At 35.3% G+C, this 23,398-nt stretch overlaps 1 protein-coding gene across 1 annotated transcript; it reads right to left on the bottom strand.

Moving 5' to 3' along the window:
* Positions 1–3,620: 3,620 nt before the first annotated feature.
* Positions 3,621–4,615, bottom strand: LOC133789488 (histone H3.3-like). The gene has a single exon (XM_062227336.1). It carries the CDS (start codon positions 4,285–4,287, stop codon positions 3,877–3,879), a length of 411 nt encoding a protein of 136 aa, XP_062083320.1. The 5' UTR covers positions 4,288–4,615; the 3' UTR covers positions 3,621–3,876.
* Positions 4,616–23,398: the final 18,783 nt, after the last annotated feature.

The following is a 23,398-nucleotide window of genomic DNA, read 5'->3' on the forward strand; positions in this document are numbered from 1 at the left end:
CGCATATGTACACGTCATCACCTAAGCTCTCCAACTCAAGGATGGTCTAGCTTCCTCTTACCTTTACCTGCACCACGTAGCACCCGTGAGCCGAAGCCCAGAAAGAAAACACAATAAAGCATGATATAATATCAACAACGATCCTAATAACCGTTCAGGACTATCAGTCCAAACAAATAGGTGACAATAGCCAAAATTCACAGTAATGAGCATCGCTCCTTCTAGCCATGTGACGATAGGGTCACCAGGGCTTAACTGATAGGTGATCCTTTCATAAGTTTGATTAGGACAGGTGCATGGTGAATGGTCACCAACATAACCTTCCTCCCGACTCTAGAGTCGTGCTATGGACAGCGTCCCTTAGCCATGTGACAAACAGTCACCGGGGTCATATACCTTGGCTATAAACATCTGGTCATAGACCAGGCAAGCGCTTATAAGTTCTTCGACCTTAGGGTCGGTCCCGCACTAATGCCATGGAGCTATTCAATGCGTGATCATCGACCTTAGGGTCGGTCTGGCATTAGTGCCTTAGAGCCACTCAATGCACGATTCTCGACTTTAGAGTCGGTCCAGCATTAATGCCATAGAGCCATTCAATGCATGATTCATCGACCTTAGGGTCGATCTAGCATTAATGCCATAGAGCCATTCAATGCGTGATTCTCGACTTTAGAGTCAGTCCCTGACTAGTCAGTGTCATACACAAGTAAGTCATGCCACCAATCATATATCACATGTTCTGTATCCATAACAAGGCATTCATCATGCTTACTAAACAGGTATTCGTACTATTAGGACCATGCATAAACACAGAGGCTCAAGCTCTGAACAATATCATACTCGGTATATAAAGCATGTCTTAATCACATGTTTCTCATGCATCATATGCAATATCCAGCAATCCAGCATGCACCAATAACAGCCATGCATGTCACGTTTAATAGTCAACCAACATGCATCAAGAATAGCCATGCATGTCATACATAATAAACAACCGACATGCATCAATAATAACCACGCATGTCATACTCATTAATCAACCAACATGCATCATAATAACCGTGCATGTCATACATAATAATCAACCGACATGCGTCAATAATAACCATGCATGTCTCATACACACAGGGTGCAGTTTTCTTACCTCAGATTCGAGCTAGAACAATTTAAAGAATGACCCTTGAGAACGATCAACCTTTAAGCCCTTAGCGGTCACCTAGTCATAACCAAATATAAAACCTCATCAAAATGAGTAATTAAATACTTCCAAACCCAACCCAAGCCTCCGGAATATCAAATCCCACTCAACTAGGTAGTAGGATCGATCCTAGGCCCTTAGAGTTAAGTTTCCATCACAAAAACACACTTTTGGGCAATTTTTCCCTTAAGGGCCGCGGCCCTACATGGACCATGCCGCGGCCCGCCCCCCTGACAGAGCCTTCACCACCTTCTTCAAGCTAGGGCCGCGGCCCAACTTCGCACCAGCCATTTTTCTTTGTTTTTCCACTTTTAAAACCTTCCAAAAACCCATCTAAACATCTCCAAATCATCAAATCAATATTACCAAACTTCTCAATGGTCCAAAACCACCAAAACCCGAAGCTCAAACCAACCAAAAACTCAACAATTCACAAAGTCCAATCCTAAGCTTAAAAACTTAAGAAACTCAAAACTTAACTCAAAAAAACAGAGCACACCTTAAATTCATAACTGGAACTCACCTCAAACACGGTTTTGAATCCCCTTTAATGGCTGTGACAAGTTCCCTAGTTTCCCCCTTTGATCTCCAAGCTTAACTCCTCAAGGTGGCTCTCAAAATTCAAAGAAAAGGATGAAGGAAAGTTTGTACGGGAGAGAAAGGAAGAAAGGATGAGGTTAGGCTCTGTTTTGCTCTGTTTCTACAGCCTTCCAAACCCCCAAAAACTTATATAAATCCTTAAGGTCAAAAGACCATAATGCCCCTAGACCAATTTAAAAGCTTCTAAACACTTCCAAGGGTAAATTCGTCATTTCCAACCTACACCGTTAATTATAATTAACGCTCTCCAATTCCTGCTAATCTCAACATTCCCAAATACCAATAGATCATATCCCATTACCCTTTAATTCCCGGTAATTCTCTAATCATTAAATTCACCCCGAGACTCACCCCGAGCCCCAAACTTAAACCCGTTATGACTAGATCGAACACTTACATCTCATGATCGTCTCATGTCGATAGCTCGAACCAATCCACCTTATAGTGTGGCTATATTAATTAATCACAATCATGCACCCAAAATATACAATTACGCCCACAGTGGCCAAATTACCAAAATACCCTCACAATAATAAATTCTCCCATATGCATGCATCCACCATCATATAATAATATAATTCACGTAAACATGCATATAACCATTAAATACTATAATAAATCAATTATGGCCCTCCCAGCCTCCTAATCAAGGTCCTAAACCTCATTAGGAAATTTGGGGCATTACAAAAATAGTCTATGGCTGCGGCCAGTAAGGCTGACAACCAATTTGTTTTTTCAGTTTTTTCCAATTTGAACGGTCCTAACATCCCAAGTAACTCCCAAATCTCCATTTTACTTCCGTAAACATCCAATTAAACATTAGAAACATCCACAGGGTTTGTGGAATTTGAAATTCAAAGGGTATCTCAAAACTCTATAAATAGAAGCCTAATGCTCCCTTGTAAGACAACTATATTTCTATCCATTAGAGCACTTTGCTAGAAATACACCAAAAGCTTGATTATTCCAGATAACTATTTCCAATATTGAGAGAATCTATTAGTGCTTGAGATAGGGGAAATAAACTTTTGGGCAAAGGTTGTAAACCTTGTTCAAGTTGGTGATACCCAATGCTCTTCACTTTTGTTGTGTGAGTGAGAGTGTTTTACCTTTTTGTTCTTGTTATTTTTTCTACCATTGCTTTTATCTTCTATTCTCCTATTTTATCTTTACATATTTATTTGTATCTTTTGTTTTAGAGTTGTAGTCCTTATCATTCTCTTCGTCTATTTTTTTTTTCTATATCTATTTGTATTTTGAGTATTGAGTTGTAATCTTATTTAATCAATCATTGTGTTTTTGTATTATTTTGTATAGAGTTGTATAGTCTTTCGACAATACAAATATCTCTAACATTATCCACTGTCTATTATAAATTGATTCAACTATGGTTTCATTTGACTCAGTGTCTTGTTTTTTTTTTTTATTATTATTGGTATTTTTTTTTGTGGGGTTATTATTATTGGTATTGAATAAGATAATCTTGCTAAAATTATATGAAAAATTAAGTTTAAAAAAAATCTTTGTCGTTAGCATTTTTTATAAATAAATTTATGAGAATAATTAATTTTTAAAGAGAAAAATACTTTATTTTGTAAAAAGAGAGAGAGAGAGAGAGGGAAATAGTTTATAATTAAAGTCTGTTTGTTTATACTTGTATTAACCCGGAGTAAAAAGTTATGGGCAATGGATCAAACACCAGAAGTATGGTGGTTGCTCTTTCAAAACCAAATAGATCGATCAAACAGCCAATAAAAAGTAATAAACACACTAAATTAAAAAAACACCCAACAGAAAATAAGAGAGCCTGAAATGTAGAAAATCTAACTCTTTGGAATTTTAACGAGTATTTATGCATCTAATTGCCATTAATTTAAGAGAATTGCTGTCCAACATTACAAGCAGGTGGCATATTATTATTGGTGCAATTCAATATCGGATTCTACTTAGTTGAATTTAATAAGTATTTAGAGTGTCAAATAAAAACACTCTTAATTTAATGGTCCAAAAAAAAAACAATTAAATTTATAAAGTAAATAGGTAATTCCTAAAAACTATAAATCCTTGGGCCACTGTTAAGCACGTTCACCGCGAATACGACGCGCCAATTGAATGTCCTTGGGCATAATAGTGACCCTCTTGGCATGAATGGCACACAGATTTGTGTCCTCGAACAGACCCACCAAATAAGCTTCTGCTGCCTCTTGTAGGGCAAGAACCGCGTGGCTCTGGAACCTCATATTAATCTTAAAGTCCTGAGCGATCTCACGAACAAGGCGCTGGAATGGCAATTTCCGGATCAAAAGCTCAGTGCTCTTCTGGTACCTCCTAATTTCACGAAGGGCAACTGTTCCTGCACGATAACGATGCGGCTTCTTAACTCCACCAGTATTCGGAGCCCATTTCCTTGCAGCCTTCGTCGCAAGCTGCTTCCTGGGAGCCTTTCCACCAGTGGATTTGCGAGCAGTTTGCTTCGTACGAGCCATTTATGATTTCTTCACGGATCAATATCAAAGAACGAATCTAATGCAATCTGTAAACTTTTCGAAGAAAGAAAACGAAACGAAGAAGAAGAAGAAACAACCGAAGAGAAAATTAGAATTATGGGTTAGTGATGGTGTACGCTGCCTTTTATATATTAGTAGACCGACGTTTAAGATTTCAATCGTATTAAATTTAAATTTAAGTCTACGAAATTCAATTTAAATTATATAATATCTATACATTTAAATTTAAATTCAAATGTATTTTTTTTTGTTATTTTATTTCAGATATTATTAGAATAATGGGTTAGTGATGATGTACGGTTAAATGTATATATATATATATATTCGTGCATCCGTAGATTGTAACTAGTCATTTAAATTTCAATTATATAATATCTTATCTATAAATTTGAATTTAAATTCAATAAAAAATTTAAAATTTTATTTCAATTATTAGCTATGGTGTGTTAATTTATGATCAATGTACTTTAATTTATTGATATTTTATTTTAATTGAAAATTAAAATTATATTTTTAATAATTAATTTAAAATAATAATTTTCTCACTTTTTTTCATGTTAATTCTTCTTCTTGACAAACTTTACGTGTTAATTTTAATTTAAAAAACCATGATGGTGTGTTAGATTTTTTCTGTTCAATAAAATGTTCTCGTACTTTTGTGATTGAAGATTTTTTTGCACAAAATATAAATTACTTATATATACCATATCTATCAGGAAAATATATATTCGCTCAATAGAAATACGAAAAAATATTTTCAAACTCTAAGCAAAATATACAAATGAACAATGATTGATTGAATAAAGTTACAACTCTATAACAAAAATACATATTGTAAATCTAGAGAGAGAGTGTGTGAAACAAAGTCTCTTTATTACATTGATATGAGAGAAGAACTCTTATTATATAATAAGAGATTACAGAGTAAAGAGATTGGTACAAGTATGAAACAGATTAGTTACAAAGTAACAGAATTAACAACAAGAGTAACAGCCTAAACTAATTTTCTCTAACAGGCCCCCTCAAATTGATAGGTCTAGGAAGAACTGTCAATTTGGAACACAAAGCATTAAACCGAGTTGCAAGTAGATGTTTAGTGAGTATGTCAGCCACTTGATGTTCCGAAGGCACACACTGAACTAAGAGCTCCTTGCGTGCAACCATATCTCGAAGAAAATGAAAGTCAATCTCAATATGTTTAGTGCGAGCATGAAAAATTAGGTTTGAGGCAAGATGAGTGGCAGAAATATTATCACACCAAAGGAGAGGAGGTGAATTAATAGGCAGATGTAACTCAGAGAAGAGATATTTGTACCAAGTGAGCTTAGCAGCAGCATTGGCAAGAGATCGATATTCAACTTCTGTGCTACTACGGGACACCACTTTCTGTTTGCTGGAAAACCAAGACACAATACTGTCACCAAAGAAAACACAATAGCTACTGGTGTTGCGTCTGCCATCAGGTGAGGAAGCCCAATCTGCGTCAGCAAAGGCAGAAAGATGAAAGCTGGAGGATGCAGAAAGAGTTATGCCATGATATTGTGTGCCTCGAAGATATCTCAGAATCCTCTTAACAACAAGCCAATGAGAGGATGTTGGAGCATGCATATATTGACATGCTTGGTTGACAGCATAGGCTATATCAGAACGTTTCATGGTGACATACTACAAAGAACCAACAACCCGACGATATTCAGTGGCATCTTCCAGGGGTGTACCATCATATTGCGAAAGTTGTTTGCTAACAGATCCTGGAGTTGAGACTGCTTTAGAGTCAAGCATGTCTGTGAGCAATAAGAGATCATCAATATATTTGTGTTGATAGAGATGAATGTGGCCAGGAAAATAAGATACCTTAACTCCTAAAAAGTAGGCAAGTTTTCCAAGATCACGAATAGCAAACTGATTATGCAGAGCACGAACAACACCCTCTATTTTTGACGAATAACTGCCTGTGATGACTAAGTCATCTACATAAACCAAAATGTAAAGTTCAAAGTTATCCTTGTGAAGAATGAACAAGGATGGGTCAGATCTGGAACAAATGAAACCCCAGGCTTTCAGAGCAGAACTCAGTTTGGAGAACCAAGCTCGAGGAGCTTGTTTGAGGCCGTAGAGAGCTTTGTGTAAGCGGCAAACATGAGTGGGATGACAAGGGTCAATAAATCCAGGGGGTTGTGACATAAACACTGCCTCAGAGAGATCTCCGTTGAGGAAAGCATTGTGCACATCAAGCTATCGAAGAGACCACTGTTTGGACAAAGTTAAAGCAAGAATGACCCGAATGGTTGCTGGCTTTACCACAGGGGAAAAAGTGTCAAAATAGTCAACCCCAGCAGTTTGCGTAAACCCCCGAGCTACAAGACGAGCTTTGTGACGCTCTATGGAGCTATCTGAATTATACTTGAGCTTGAAGAGCCACTTGCAATCAATAATATTGACATGAAGAGGCCATGGGACAAGGGTCCATGTGTTGTTCTTGGCAAGTGCTGTGAGTTCAAGTTCCATGGCTGCTTTCCAAGGTAGACAAGTAAGAGCAAGTTTGTATGAACGAGGTGGGAGATGAGTGGTGGAAGCTTTGCTAGCTGTGTAAGCTTTGGTCTTTTGAATGCCACTTTTGGCCATATGATGAGTGTTGCCAGTGGGAGTGTCCTGCACAGAAGAAGATATATTAGTAGTAACTGTTGGAGCACAAGTAATGGGATCGGGCAGTGTAAGCAATGGGGTAGATAAGGGAGGAGAAGATGTAGTGGGAGGAGTGGTTGTGGTGGTAGTAGGGGGATAAGGAGTTGAGGAGAAAGGTAAAATAGCTGGTGTGAAATAATTTGGGACATTGGAGGTGGGTGAATAGTGTGTCACAGTGAGTTGTGGGAAAGAGTTTTCATCAAAAACTACATGCGCGAGTTGTATAAATCCTATGAGCTATGGAATCTAAACAAAGATAGCCTTTGTGAGAAGTGTTATAGCCAACAAAGATACAAGACTTGGACCTATATTCAAGTTTTTGTTTGTTGTAAGTACGAAGACAAGGGAAGAAAGGCAACCAAAAGAACGAAATAGAGAGTAGTCAGGAGACTTACTGTATAGAACTTCATAGGGAGATTTGAGATGAAGGACTTTGGTAGGAAGCCGATTTATAGTATATACAACAACACGGAATGCAAAGAGCCAATATTGCATGGGCAGAGAAGCATGAGCTAACAAGGAGAGGCATGTTTCCACAGCATGTCGATGCTTGCGTTCTACTCGGACATTTTGGGCCGAAGTATAGGGGCAAGAGAACCTAGGAGTAATACCACACATGGATAAAAAGGGAAGGAATGATTTGAACTCACCACCATCATCAGATTGAATATGTTTTATTGAGGAAGAGAATTAATTTTTGACCAAAAGTTTAAACTATTTAAACATGTTTAAGGCTTGATCTTTGGTGGCGAGAGCATATAACCAGGTAAACCTAGAAAATTCATCAACAAGCAGTAAAACATAGTGTGAGCCATCAGTAGAGGTGATAGGAGATGGTCCCCAAATGTCAGTGTGAATAAGTTCTAATGGTTGTGTGGCATGAGATTTAGAGAGGGAAAAAGGAAGCCTATGACTTTTAGCATATTGACAGGCAATACAAATGAGATTTTTATTGTAAGAAAATGTTTTATTACATTGATGAAGTACACGATTTACAATATCATGATGAACATGACCAAGCCAAGCATGCCAAATAGCAGCTGGGGTCTGAATTACATTTTGAAATGGTACAGTAGATGAAAAAGCTGAAATGGGTGGAAGAATAGTAGTGTGATAAGCCGAAATCCTAGACTTGTTTTTGTAAAAAGAAGCAGCAACTTGTAATGTGTACAGGCCATGATCAAGAGTTCCTTGATGAAGAAGCTTCTTCGAGTGAAGGTCCTTTATATGATAGGCATCAGAGTAGAATTCAACAAATACATTGTTGCCATGACAAAATTGGGAAACAGCAAGAGATTAGTGGCAATATTAGGCACATGATAGACATTATTTAAATGAAAGGAATGCTGAGAAGTAGGAATAGTAGAGGTGCCAGTAGATTTGATAGAGATAGAAGAACCATTACCCACTGTGACATTGTCAAAACCAGTATAAGGGGAAGGATTATCAAGATTGGTGATGGAAGGAGTGAGATGATGAGAAGCCCCTGTGTCATGAAGCCAAGAGTCATCTGCAACAGTAGCTGGGGTGGCAACCATGGCTGTTATAGGAGCTAGGTATGTCTGGGAAGAGGTCTGAGATAGGGGAGGCAAATTTGGATCAAATCGTCTGTAGCAGTGATAGGCATTATGACTAGGGCGTAGACAGAGTTGGAACACAGTGCGAGCACCAGTAGTTGGGGTGGATCTAGTATTGTAATAGCCACGACCATGATTAGAGGAGTGAGATCCACGATTGAAAGGTGGTCGAGTGGTCGGACGATTTTTGGAATATGTGTATTGGCGATGAGCCACATTAGCAACAATAGGAGTCGAGTCTTCCACTGAAAGTTGTTGCTCCAATCTTGATTCATGAGCAAGAAGTAGACTAGAGACTTGGCCAAATGATAGGGATTTTGATTTGGATGTTACAGAAACAATGAAAGAGTTATAATCAGCCCCAAGACCAGCAAGAAGATACAACACTTGATCCCGATCAGAGACCTTCTCGGAGATTGCAGCAAGTTGATCAGAAATGTTCTTGACTTTAAGTGTGTAATCCATCATAAACAAGCTCCCTTTCTTTAGGGTTTGAAGTTGAAGTCTTAGCTGCATTATACGAGCATTAGAAGAAGACGAGTAATAAGATTAAAGAGCAGACCAGGCAGTGGCACTCGTGGTCATCCCGACAATTTGAGTCATTATTTCAGGAGACAGAGAGGAGAAGAGCATGAAAGAATTAGCCTATCTTTTCACCTCCATTGAATGAAATCTGGGTTGAGTGTTTCGGAATCAAGAAGATGTTGAGCAGGGGCTTGGGTAGTTCCATCCACAAAATCTTCAAGACCATTGGCATATATGACATTTTCCATCTGAGCGTTCCATAAGAGAAAATTAGTGCGATCAAGACGCATGGGAAGACCATGATTGAGTGCCTGAGAGAGAGCATTAAATTGTTGTTGTTGGACAGTGAGCATCGGGGCTGAGACAAATTCGGGAGCACCAGCAGAACCTGCCATACATGAAGCTCAGAGAAACGAAGGAGAAATGGGTAAAAGAAAAGAAGAGAGAAAAAAAATCAAGAATTAGGGCAGGAAAGTCCTGGCTCGTGATACCATGTAAATCTAGAGAGAGAGAGAGAGTGAAACAAAGTCTCTTTATTACATTGATCTGAGAGAAGAACTCTTATTATATAATAAGAGGTTACAGAGTAAAGAGATTGGTACAAGTATGAAATAGATTAGTTACAAAGTAACAGAATTAACAACAAGAGTAACAGCTTAAACTAATTTTCTCTAACACAGATAAATATGGAAAAAGATAGTAATGAAAATACAACGCTATGACAAAATAATACAAATAAACTAGGAGTAGTAGTATGAAAGATATAGAGGCTATTACAACTCTAAAACAAAAGATACAAGTAAAAGAGTAAATAGAGAATATGAGAAGAAAATGGAAACAATAGTATAAAAAGAAAATAACAAGAACAATAAATGAAAAACTCTCACTCACACAACCAAAGTGGAGAGTATTGTGGATTACCAACTTGAACAAGGTTTGAAACTTTTGTTCAAAAGTTTATTTCCCCCTGACTCAAGCACTAAGGGAACTCTTACAATTTTGGAAATATCTCTGTGGAATTATCAAGTCTCTATGTATTTTCTAGCCAAGTGTTTCAATGAATAGAAAAATTGTGTCTCTTACAAGTGAGCAATAGGCTCCTATTTATAGAGTTTTGAGACATTCTTTGAATTTTAAATTCCACCAACCCCATGACTGTTACCAATGTTTAATTGGGTGTTTATGGAATAAAAATGAAGATTTTGGAGTTACTTAAGTGTTTACCCAAAAAACGGTTGCTGATGACGTGGCGAGAATTTCTCACACGTGGTTGACACATGGCGAAAGTACTGCTCGACTATCGACCAAAAGCACACCACATCGTCAGGGTTAATTTTTGATACGACCAGGCTGGTCGTATAACCTAATTTATTTCTTCTTAAGCTGTAATCTTATAATAACTGCATTGAATATTTCTTCATTATTATCTTGATACGCGATTATTAAGGAAAGATAGGGCACGTTGACATGGGTAACCCTCCTTGAGCCTATAAATATGCATGAAATAACTCAAGGAAGGGACTTTTGGATTTTTGATTCCTGAATCTTTTTGTGAAATATTGAGAGAAAAAGGAGCTATAGTGAGTTGTTCATCGTCTTATTGTAATACATTCAAGGTTTGTGAAACTCAAGAACCCTAGTTCTTTGACCACGACTTTGAGATTCAATAATAACAATATCACTAAGTGGACGTAGGTCATTACCATTCTTTGGGGCCGAACCACTATAATTCCTTGGTGTTTTCTTCCTTTTCGTTAGATCATTTTTCTCATTCTTGCTTTATACTTTGTCGTACATTTGACTCCGTATCGTTGGCCAAATCGAAGGTCAACATTAAGATGTTAGAACCTTTCAAATTGGAAAAAAACTCAAAAACCAATTTGGCTGTCAGCCTCGCTGGCCGTGACCAGGAGTGTCAGTGGTCGTGACCACTGGCCTTTGTCTCCCAGGCTGCGACCAGTGATAAACAGTGGTCGCAGCCACAATCCATTTTCAGCACACATTTTTGTGCAATTTTACAAATGGTTCCAAATCATTCACAATTGATTTTGTAACCCCCAAACACATTATTGGGATTAAAACCAAATCTCCAATAATTATTTCACTTGTGTCTTTATGAAATTCAAATCAATATTGTGTAACAACAAATTTACACAATAATGGATAATATTTGGGAGTTACAAATTTGTTACTGAAATTGTAACTCTCAAATATGTTACACATTTGCACTATCCAAATGTTGCAACTCTCATTTTGTATGTTACAACATGTGACACTCTTTGTCAGATTTATTTAATCTAAAACATTATATTATAAAATAATATAACAATATCTAGTATTTGCATATGTGACAAAGAGATTCACTTCACAAGAAAAATTTCTCAAACAAATTCTTCATGCAAGCTTCGATTAAAATACATCAATCAAGATATACTCTGCAAAATCATGATAATATTATTTCACTAATTTTATTCCGGTGCAAAAGATGAATAATGTATATATATATAGAACCAAGATCGATGATCAAGCCACTCCAAAAAATTCCCTAGTGAGGTTTTACTCATTTCTCTGAATTGATATATTTAACACAACTTCACTAAATAATAGAAAAACTTACAAGAAAAATGGGTATAGAGAAAAATAAACATCCAAGTAGCAACTTAAAGTGGTTACTGTCACTACAAAAACAAGACTTTTAACGACGCATTTTTGCGTCGACAAAAGCCCTTTGGGCTTTCCCGACGCGCTTTTGCATCGGCAAAAAGTGACGGCGTACATCCGTTGATAATGGAACTTTTGTCGACGCGAAATATACTGCGCCGGTGAAGGTATCTTTTAGCGTCGCAAAACTGCGCCGGGAAAAATACGGATGCGCAGACGAAAAAACTTGCCACGGGATTGTGAAAAACACTTTTAGCGGCATAAAGTTACGCCGGCAAAAGCTGTTGCTTTTAGTACCGCAACATTGCGCGCGGCAAAGGTGGATATCTTTAGTGACGCTTACTGCGTCGATAATAATAGGATTTTTAGTGGCGCGTTTTTGCGCCGGTAAAGGTAGAGACTTTGCTGACGTAATTTTGCGTCAGTAAAAGTATTTTTTAAATAATTTTTTTTGATAATATTACTAATTTTATTTCCAATATATTAATATTAATTAATAAATTTTGATTTTAATATATTAATAAATTTAATTTTTTAGTAATATTTTTTAATTAGAAATAAAACAAAAATTAAGATTTTATAAATAAATAAAAATATTTTATAACTATTAATGTTTATTGTCTCTACCAAACATGAAAATATAAAAGTAGTTTAGTAAATTAAATCTCTAATCAATTAAACTTTAAATAAATAAAAAAGTTCTACAAATGTGTATTGTCCTCCTCATCATCCCCGCCCCCGTGAGCATCATCCTCACCTGGACCATCGTCCTCGTCCGGATCCTTTTTTGGTAAGTCGACAGTAAAACCAGTAGTCAATACACCAACCTGCTTCAACAAAGCAATGAGCAGTATATCTTGATGTTGTTGACGACTCTCAAGTTTAGTCATATACTTCTTTAGGTTCTAATTTTCCAACATAATGTCCTGAGTTTGCTGCAAAATGGTGTCTACTTCAGGTGGCAATTGTCCGGACATTTGAGAAGTTGATGAAGATGTTTCCCTCTTTGCGCTAATTGCCCTCAACCTATGCAACCCCCCAAACCCTTTCTTATAACATGAGCGGGGCCCAAGGACATCTATGGAATATCCATATCAGGCGGGAACTGACCGTCGACATTATTGCCGACACAAGAAACAGCAGATGATACAGGGGTCGTACTCTGCGATGCTCGACGCTCGGTCATCTCAGTTTGCACAATAAAAAACACATATATCACATTCCAATATATAATTATTTGAAAACCTAACTTATAAATTTTTAATATAACTACATATAAAGTATAACTTTATTATCTATCTGCCAACATCCTATCATTAATGACTGCAGACCAATGATTGGAAAAGAATGTAATTAATTTTGTTCCTGTATCAGGGAGCAAATGGGCTAAAGTTAATTTGGTCATGAAAATCCATATCTAAATCACAATAATGAAGATATTGTTGATATATACAGTAAGAGCAGTTAATTCCATTAATGGGGAATTTACGTCTCTAAACATATACATCAACAATATTTGCATGTTTGTGATTTAGATATGGATTTTCATGAACAAACTAACTTAGCCCATAAGCTCCCTGATACGGGGACAACATTAGTTACGTTCTTTTTTTTTTATCTTAGTCCACAATCATTAATCATAAAAATGTTGGCACATATATTAAAAAGATTTAATTGTTATAATTTTAATTAATAATTAATAAGTAATTACTAATTGACACCAACCAATTAATAATTAATATTTATTAAACTTTTTTAAAGTTAAATGATCATAAATTAGTTAAGGTTAGGCAACTTACATGTTTTGTCGCTGCTTCATCGCTAATCCACTTATCCTTCTTCTTGTGGAGGTGCTCGAATGTGTCGATCATGCTCGGAAACTGGCTAGTAGACGAGTCGATCTAAAAAAACAAATTGCTACCTTTATAATATTTTCATAACTGTAAAGATATAGGTTATTATAGTTTACGTGATCATAAATATGGGCAACGATGGATTTGGAACCGTGTCCTCCTTGTATGGTCATTTTTGCTCGAGCCTCTTTAGTTATCTTCGATATATGCTTCAAATAGAAAGTAATACTCATTAATCTAGATTGTAATTTTATAATTAAACATTAATGTAAAAACTAAGGTATACCTGCTGAGAATCAGAAGCCCAAAAATCGCATAGAATTTCCCAATTAGAAGAACTAATCGAATTATAAGGTTTCGACTTCGCTTTCTCATTGTCCACCTTTCCTCCAACCTCTACCCAGTGTTTCTTCATCGTGTGGCGCCAATCACTCAGATGTTTTTGCATTTGTCTTACCATGGCATCGTTGACTACTGGATTATCTTGTGGATAAATGAATTTGTCATAAAATCACAATTAAATTTGGAATTTGTTAAAATATTATGAAGATAGAAAAAATAATTAATAGTGAGTTATTAAAGATTTACAAAATGCTTACAGATAATCTATGTCAAATAACTTGGAGAACAACTGGAGTTACTTGTTCCCAAGCTAGTGTAGTTGGGGGTACGGTGTCACGCATATAACGAGCCATGGAATTGTTGAACCACCTGTCGTACGTTTGAATAGCTTTTCCAGTTTGTGCATCAAACTCTACTTTCAGATGGCTAATTGTTTTGGTGGCCAGCTCCTTTTTGATATTGGCACCTATACGCCCTGATATTCAGCCCATGTCTTTTATGCAGCTCGAGTACAGTTGGCTAGCTAAGAACAGTCCTAAAGGACCCACAAGCTGATATTTCCTCTGCGAAGGAAGTGCGACTCCCTAGGTAATAACACGAGCTGAGGAATACGAAGCATTAAGGCACAAGCTGGAGATGGATATAAAACACAGCATCCTGGGCACAAGCTGGCGTTATGTTCAAGTCATGGCACTTTGACAACCTACCATGTCCAAGAGTCTTTATAAACCTGGATACGTTATTTATAAACGTGAGTGGTCAGACATTACATGTCTGATATCCCTGAATTCTCGGACACGTAACATAAGCGTGCATGATCAAACATCACATGTCCGATTATGCCAGGCAACCCATGATCAATTTTACCTAATGATTAGACCATACATTAATATATATTGTAATATTCATCATTTGTGCAAGACAGGTCACATATAGGATGGGTATCCACGTGATGACCCCGGCACCTATCCTGGGATGGTTCTTCTATAAATATCAAGGCCTTGGATAGAGAAGGGGTTGGGTTTTCTCTGTGTAATGCAAATACTCTGTCGAAATATAGAGAGATATACAGTAATAATATCGACTCGTGGACTAGGGGGATTTTAGCCTCCGAACCACGTAAAAAGGAACGAGTGTTCTTACTATATCATTCTAAGCATCCTTAAGAGTTATTATCCCTATCACGGTTTATCCTTAAGCACTAGTTTATTCCAACTAATTACGTAATACACTGTTGGTGAAAAACCGCATCAACAGCACCGTAATAAGCTCCCTTGTCCCTCTTGGAGCCACCACCGGTGTCATTACTTGGTTCGACCATTCTACATTAAAATATTTATTAATCGACTAATTCAAATTATGTATGTCTATTGTTTTTTGTTATAAAATTAACATTTTATTCCTTATGATCTTTCCCAACCTATCCTATTCCAACCTAGTGGATCCCTTGGAAATAGTAAGCAGTCATGTACTTCTTCGCATTTTTTCAAGATGTTTCTCAAACATCTTGAAAAAATGAGGAGCAGTACATGAATACATTGGCTATCCTTAAGGCATCCACTAGGTGCATGTCTATTATTTTTTGTTATAAAATTAACATTTTATTACTTATGGTCTTTCCCAACCTACCTTATTTTGACCTAGTGGAACTCGTTGAGATAGTAAGTAGTCATGTACTTCTCCTCATTTTTTCAAAATGTTTCTCAAACATCTTGAAAAAATGAGGAGTAGTACATGAATACACTGGCTATCCCCAAGGCATCCACTAGGTGCATGTCTATTACTTTTTTATATATAAAATTAACATTTTATTACTTATTGGTTTTCCCAACCTACCCTATTCTGACTTAGTGGATCCATTGGAGATGGTAAGTAGACATGTTCTAATACTCATTTTTACAAGATATTTCATCAAATGTCTTGAAAAAATGAGTACCAGTACATGAATACATTGACTATCACCAATGCATCCACTAGGTGTATGTCTATTGCCTTTTTTATATATAAAATTAACATTTTATTACTTATTGTCTTTCCTAACCTACCCTATTCTGACTTAGTGGATCCATTGGAGATAGTAGGCAGACATGTTCTAATACTCATTTTTTCAAGATATTTCATCAAATATCTTGAAAAAATGAGTATCAGTACATGAATACATTGACTATCTCCAAAGCATCCACTAGGTGCATGTTTATTGCTTTTTTTATATATATAAAATTAACATTTTATTATTTATTGTCTTTCCCAACCTACCATATCCTGAGTTAGTGGATCCCTTAGAGATAGTAAGTAGACATGTTCTAATACTCATTTTTATGATGTATTATGGAAGAATCGTTCAATTATGTCTTAGGCAATTATATTTGTTTGTAAGTCATTTAATTAATTGTTGGTTTTATTTATTCATTATTTAATTAAATATTAATTAATTAAAATATAATTTTAAATTTATTTAATTATATATTAATTGCATTTTGTAATTATTTTTAATTATTCCTCAAATTTATTTAATTATTATTTAATAATAATTTTATTATATTTGTATTTTACTTAATTATATTTGATTTATTTAATTATTTTACTTAATTATATATCTACTTGTTTAATTTAATTAGTTTAAATAATTAATTTTTACATTATACTTGAATATAATAATTAATTTTCTAAGTTTAAAAAAAATTTAAAAACCTGCAAATGACTCCAAAAAATCCAAGATGTTGCCAGAACATGCAGAACAAAAACACATATCAAATAACAATTTCACACAACAAAATATAAACATTCTCATTTACATATATATATACATATTAATCTTAAAAACACATATGTTAATAATCTGAATTTTTTTTTTTAAAATACACAACATTTACAAGTTTTTGATACATGAACAATATTAAAACACATACACAATATTAAAATATCAAATACCAAATATACATACACAATATTAAAATATCAAAAAAAATTAAAATTTAAAAATATGCTCACTGAGGAGGCAGCGGCTCACGGAGGAGGCGGCTCACAATGGTCGGCTAGGGAGGCTCGGTGGTCAGTTGTGGAGGCTAAAAAATTTAAGTTAAACAATATTTTAAAAAATAATAATTTAAAAACTAATTAAATTGAAAAAATTTACCTCGCTCACGGTGGTCGGCTGTGGAGGCCCGGCTCGGCTAGGTTCTCTCGGAAGCGGTGGCGTGGTGGTGGTGGGTGGTGTGAGAAACATGAGGAGAAAGAAGGAGAGAGGGCTGACTGAAAGAGGGTGGTGGAGGTGTGGGGTGGTGGTGGCGGTTGGGGTGGTGGAGGCGTGGCCGCCGTTGGGGTGGTGGTGGCGGAGAGATGGTTGATGAATAGAGAAAGAGACTGGATAAACTGGATACTTTTGTTGGCGCGTTTCGTTGCGCCGGCAAAAGTCGTCAGTAAACCCTACTTAAAAACGACATAGTTTTGATTACTTGGGCTTTTGCTGACACATTTATATACTTTTGTTGGCGCAAAAAAATGCGCCGACAAAAGTACTCACCTACCAATATTTATTTTGACAGACTTTTGCCTGCGCATTCCACCTAACACGCCGGCAAAAGTCTCAACGGTAATTATAACAAGGTTTTACACGTGTGTTTTAAAATGCGAAGGCGGGAATTTTCCCACTCTACTTTTGCCGGCGAGTTTCGTCGAATGCGTCGGTAAAAGTACTTTCACCAACGCAATATTGCGCCGGCAAAAGTGGTCTTGCGTCGGCAAATTTTTTTTTTTTTTTGCTTTCTCGTTTAATTAATAAAATTATTTCAATTATCTGCACAATAATTGAAACATTTTATTGTCTAAACAACAAAATAACAGTTCAAATACTTAACATAATATTGATTCGGGTGTTATATCGAAGGAGATCGAAATAGTCATGCACTACCAACAAACTTTGTTAATTATCAGTACTGCTTAACATTTCCAATATTTTAACACTTACAGTTTAAACGAACTATTTATAATGTCCATAATTAATAATATATACTAAATATATCTAAAAATTAATATGCTTAACGTATTTTTCGGGTATTATATCGAGCGAGATCGAAACAGGCACTACCAACAAACTATGTTAACTAGCATTACTGCTTAACATTTCAAATATTTTAACACTTAGGGTTTAATCAAACTATTTATAATGTTCATAATTAATAATAAAATACTAAATATATCTAAAAATTGATGACATTTGATTACATACAACCTACTCTATATATCACAAGAGTTCATCTATTTACACATTCAATAAAATTACTATTAATTCTTGCTAATGATAATAAATGATCAGTGGTATGATCGACTATTTATTTGTTCCTCAAAAAATGAATAATTATTTAACGTTTCAATAAATTATCAATAATGAAACGAACATATGTATATTTACAAAAGAACAATACTCGATCATATGATCGATAATACTAATAATGTTGAGTAAGACCAAGATTGTATATATTCATAAACTTATGTGTAATACAACAATTTATTAGACCTATGATAGCAATTTTTAAAAATAAATAATAATCATATGGTTAGATAAGTATAATCGACAATGATCACAACAATCTTAGTTCATAATTATAAAGTTTATTAGTATTATTGTTGATCTTAGATCAATCTAATAACTTTATACCCTTGATTAGATGTTAAATAATTATTAATTAATGAATGATACTATATAAAACTATAATCACTTATAAAAATTAAAAAGAATTGTGTATTTAAATTCCTTAATACTTTTATCGGTGCAATTTTATCTTTTACCGGAGTGTTTATGACTTTTACCGGTGTATTTAGAAGACTTTTGCTGGCGCAACATCGTAATGCGCCGGCAAAAATACCACCATCAAATGAAGGTTCGTATAAAAATCATTTTTGCCGGCGCAATAATGCCTAGTGTACCGACAAAAAGTAAGTCGTAAAAAGTGTGCAAATTTTTGCCGGCACAAATTTCCGCCAGTGATAGTGAAGTATTTCCCAGCCCAATTCTGAAACGTGCTGGTAAAAGCCTCGTTTCTTGTAGTGTGTATGTTTACAATCTTGTATTAGGAAGATTTTCTATTATAGGAGATATAAACCAGACTATTTTTTAATCTAAAATATACATATACCCGAACTTTCAATGAATTGGTATAAAATTAGAGAAATGTAACTATTCATAACAAAAGATTTTAATATTACACAACAAAAAATACATATTTTATACACATTCAGTCAAAAGTTAATTTGTAATTGAGGTTGATCATGGTTTGAAACCTGCATCCATGTAAGTTGTGTTGCTGTTATTATTGGTAGAATCTATTTACCCCTTCATACTTTGTCTCGCCACAACCATTTAGACCAATTTATATTCAAGGAAAGAAAGAATAAATTTGCAATCGGAGATAATAACCCAAGAACAAATAAATAAATTAAGAAAAAAAGAAAAAATACCCTATTTCCCCTAGCATAGACATTATCATCAAATCAAGTTAAAAAAAATTAGACCCACTTAAAAAACACAAAACTTCACACTATCAAAAATAAATTTAACAAATATTGGTTAGATTTTACATTCTCATTCTCACTAAATCTATTACTCATACCAAATACCTCCTTAAGGCTATTGAGTTAGAAGTTTTCCCTCCACCTTACTGTAACATTCACTTTTGATTCTCTATTGTGATATAATCTTTCTCAAAGAAAAAAAAAAATACCCTTCCGTTTATATCCTTAAGGGATGGTTATTCTTTGTATATAAGAAAGAAACATATTATAGTAGCTATTATAACCACAATACGTTCACATGCATTGCAGAATCTCAAAAGCTTGAAAACGTAAAATAATAGTTCCAAAAATTTGAAGACAATACATTTTCAGCAACCCACTTCATAGGCAACTTAATAAGAAATTATATAAACATGTCGACAAGAAAGTCAATTGTAAAATGTTCTAATACACATTTCACCAAAGCTTTTTCAGTTGGATAAAATTTATGGAGTCAGCACTTCAAGCAAAGAACTATCAACATATATGTATAGAGAAAATACTTGGTTAATTTCTATTGAAATCTCTATATATGTAAGTTGGAAATTCACTACAACAATGGCAAACAACTTAAACACCAAATATCATAAATTGAAAGGTTAAGCAAATCATAAAACAGATATCAAAATATTAAGCTCAGAAGAAAGAAATTAACAAAAGGAGATAGAGACACAAAGTTTTATATGGGTCAGGGACCATTAAAATGTCCTACTCCAGTTTCCTCTTGAAAAGGTTCCATTAAAATGTATGTAAGAATACAAACACCAATCTTTAAGTACAAGAATACACAAGAGAATCTCCAAAGAACTAAGACTTGTGACACCCTTGAATCCCCAAGAAACCAGCACTGAATTTCCTTTTATTCAGTCTTCCATCACAACTTCATTCACTAGTTCTTTCCTTCTTCTTCTCTCAATCTTTCTCAGAAAGAACACACTCTTCGATTTCTTTCTCTCCAAACTATTTTTCTCTAGCTCTGCTAAAACTTGTCCTCTCTGTACTCAAAACACAGTTTAACTTGGTTCTTATATAATGAACCAAAATTAGTTACAAAAAACTAACAACCAACTAACTTCAGTTGACAAGTCATCTTAATAGAAAGACTGTGACTTAGTGGATTAAATCTACAAATCCTTCCTTAATACATTAAGTATCAGTTAGTGGAAGCACCCTTCAAGAAGATGGAAATAAAAAATTATTCCCTTATATTTAGCAAGTCCAAACAGTGTTGGAACTTGCTTTGTGATAACAATTTTGTTCCAGTATATGCAGGATTTTCTTCGCTGGGAACTTTCTCCAACGTGATTGATCCTTCCTCATATTTATCTCTTTTCCAATACATTCTGATGTCAATATGCTTGGATCGCTCATGATATACTGGATTTCTGTTTAAATGAATCGAGGATTGATTAACTGAGAAGATAGTTACCTTTGTTTTCAAAAGACTGAGCTCTTTCAGTATGCCTTGTAACCATACTCCTTCCTTGAATGCTTCAGTTGTGACTATAAACTCAGTTTCTATTGTAGATAAGGCCACTATGTTTTGTAGCTGTGACTTCCAGCTGATACAACATTCGTTTAGCAAAAAATAGTAAGAAGTAGTAGATTTTCGATTGTCTTTGTTTGAGGCATAGTCAGCATCTACAAACCCTTCAAGCTTGGTTTGTATTCCATTCTGTGCATACACTAATCCCTTGTTGATTGTGGCTTTGACATACTTCAAAGTCCATTCAACAACTTTCCAATGGGCTATACCTGGGTCTCCCATGAATCTTCTCAGCACACTAATGTGGTATGCTAAATCTAGTCTTAAGCATATCATAGCATACATAAGGCTACCTATAACTTCAGCATAGGGAATTTTCCTCATAAATTCCTTGTCTTTGATATTTTTAGGAGACTCGTTCATAGTCAAGTTAAAATGGCCAGCAAGAGGAACTTGTACTTCATTTGATTCTTCCATTTTGAACCTTTTCAATACTGATCTCAGGTAGTCGCATTGATGTAATTTCAAAGTTCTTTTCTTTCTGTCCCGATCAATACTAACTCCCAGAATTTTCTTTGCATCTCCTAAATCCTTCATTTCAAAAGAAGCCTTAAGTGTCTCTTTGAGCTTGTCTATTTTTCTTTTATCTTTTCCCATGATTAGCATATCATCAACATATATAAGTAGGAAAGTAGCTGAAGTAGAATTTGCATCAGAGTAGTATAGACAATTATCATATTTTGATCTGATATATCCTACTTTGGTTATCACGGAATCAAATTTTATGTACCATTGGCGTGAGGACTGTTTCAATCCATACAGAGATCTTTGTGGTAGACATGCCAGTTCTGAATCCTTTGTTTTAACTTCAAATCCTTCAGGTTGACTCATATAGATGGCCTCTTCTAATTTCCATTCAAAAATGTTGTCTTTACATCCATTTGTTCTACTTCCCAGTCAAGTTGTGTGGCTATAGCTAGCATCATTCGAATGATTTTCAACTTTATTACAGATGAGAAAACTTCCTCATAGTCAATGCCCTCAACTTGTGTGAACCCCTTAGCAACCAACCTTACTTTGTAGATCTTTGGTTCAATTTGACTCACTCCTTCCTTCATTCTATAAATCCATTTGCATCCGATAATTTTTTGTCTTTCTGGTTTGGATACTAATTTCCATGTTTGGTTTTTCTTCAAAAAGTTCATTTCATCCATCATTGCCTTCCTCCACTTTTCAGAATCATGTCTAGTAATAGCTTCTACATAACTTTTTGGTTCAGTTCTGCCTGAGTTGTTGTTCACAGCTAGAGCATAAGTTATAATGTCGACTTCACCATATCTTTCAGGTGGTTTTATTTCTCTTCTTGTCACGTCCCTAGCAAGTTGATACTCCTATAGGTTCTCATCATACTCAGTTGTTTCTGTTGACTCTTCTATTTTAGATTGGACTTTGATTTCTTCTTCTGTACGCTCGACTTATGTTTGCTCATCAGGCTGTTGAGTTACTTCAAAAGAGATCCTACCTTTTTCACTTTCTTTCGGACCTGGAACATCAAGTAGCATACCTTTCTCATTTCTTTTAAAATAAAATTTTATTTCATTAAAGACAACATCTCGGCTAATGATAATCTTTTTAGTATCTATAGACAATAATCTATAACCTTTGGTACCTTCTTGGTACCCCAGTGTTGACGTCGTGTTTCGTCAACTTAGAAAATAAAAGCAATTAAACTAAATATACCAGAGGAAACAAATAATATAAACACGATTTTTTATGTGGTTCAGCAGTTAAAATCTGCCTAGTCCACGAGTCTGTGTTATTAACTTCTTGGAATTCTCTGATAGCTTTCTGGAAGCAATTGTACAGAGTTTTTCCAATATCCATTTTTTCGTCCTCTACAAATGAATTGTCCCACTCTATTTATAGAGTGGTTTAGCGAATCTCTTCCCATAGATTTTGGGGAGTTATTCTACAAAATCAAATAAAATAATTCCATTAAATGCATTAGTTACTACGTACGTGGTAATATCCCATGATATTTGGGATTTAATAACAAATTACATAGATCCCTTAAACATAGGGATTTTAGAACAATAAACATGTTCACACACAGCTTGCGAGCTTGGACGCTAGATTCACACACCTTCAAGACCATTCACCTATGACTAGCTTGTCACCTTGGTTCACCTATGTTCTCAATAAGTGATGTTGATGAGACCATCCTCTTCGAGCTTACAATACTCGAGCTTGAATTGTCTTGCCTGAGGGCAGGAAATAAATCAAGAAATTTATACAAGTGTTGAACCATTGCCACTGCGAGTAGCGAGCCTAACTCATAACCCAGAACACCTCCGAGACTACGTAGTTCCCGAGCTCACCAATCCCGACGTTGTCACACTTACTGCTCAGCG

The sequence above is a fragment of the Humulus lupulus genome, chromosome 7 (genome assembly GCF_963169125.1).
Source record: "Humulus lupulus chromosome 7, drHumLupu1.1, whole genome shotgun sequence".
NCBI classification, from domain to species: Eukaryota; Viridiplantae; Streptophyta; class Magnoliopsida; order Rosales; family Cannabaceae; genus Humulus; species Humulus lupulus.

Bases quoted from the DNA above. Each gene is read 5' to 3' on its own strand.
- LOC133789488 (XM_062227336.1), bottom strand. From the start codon at position 4,287: ATGGCTCGTACGAAGCAAACTGCTCGCAAATCCACTGGTGGAAAGGCT.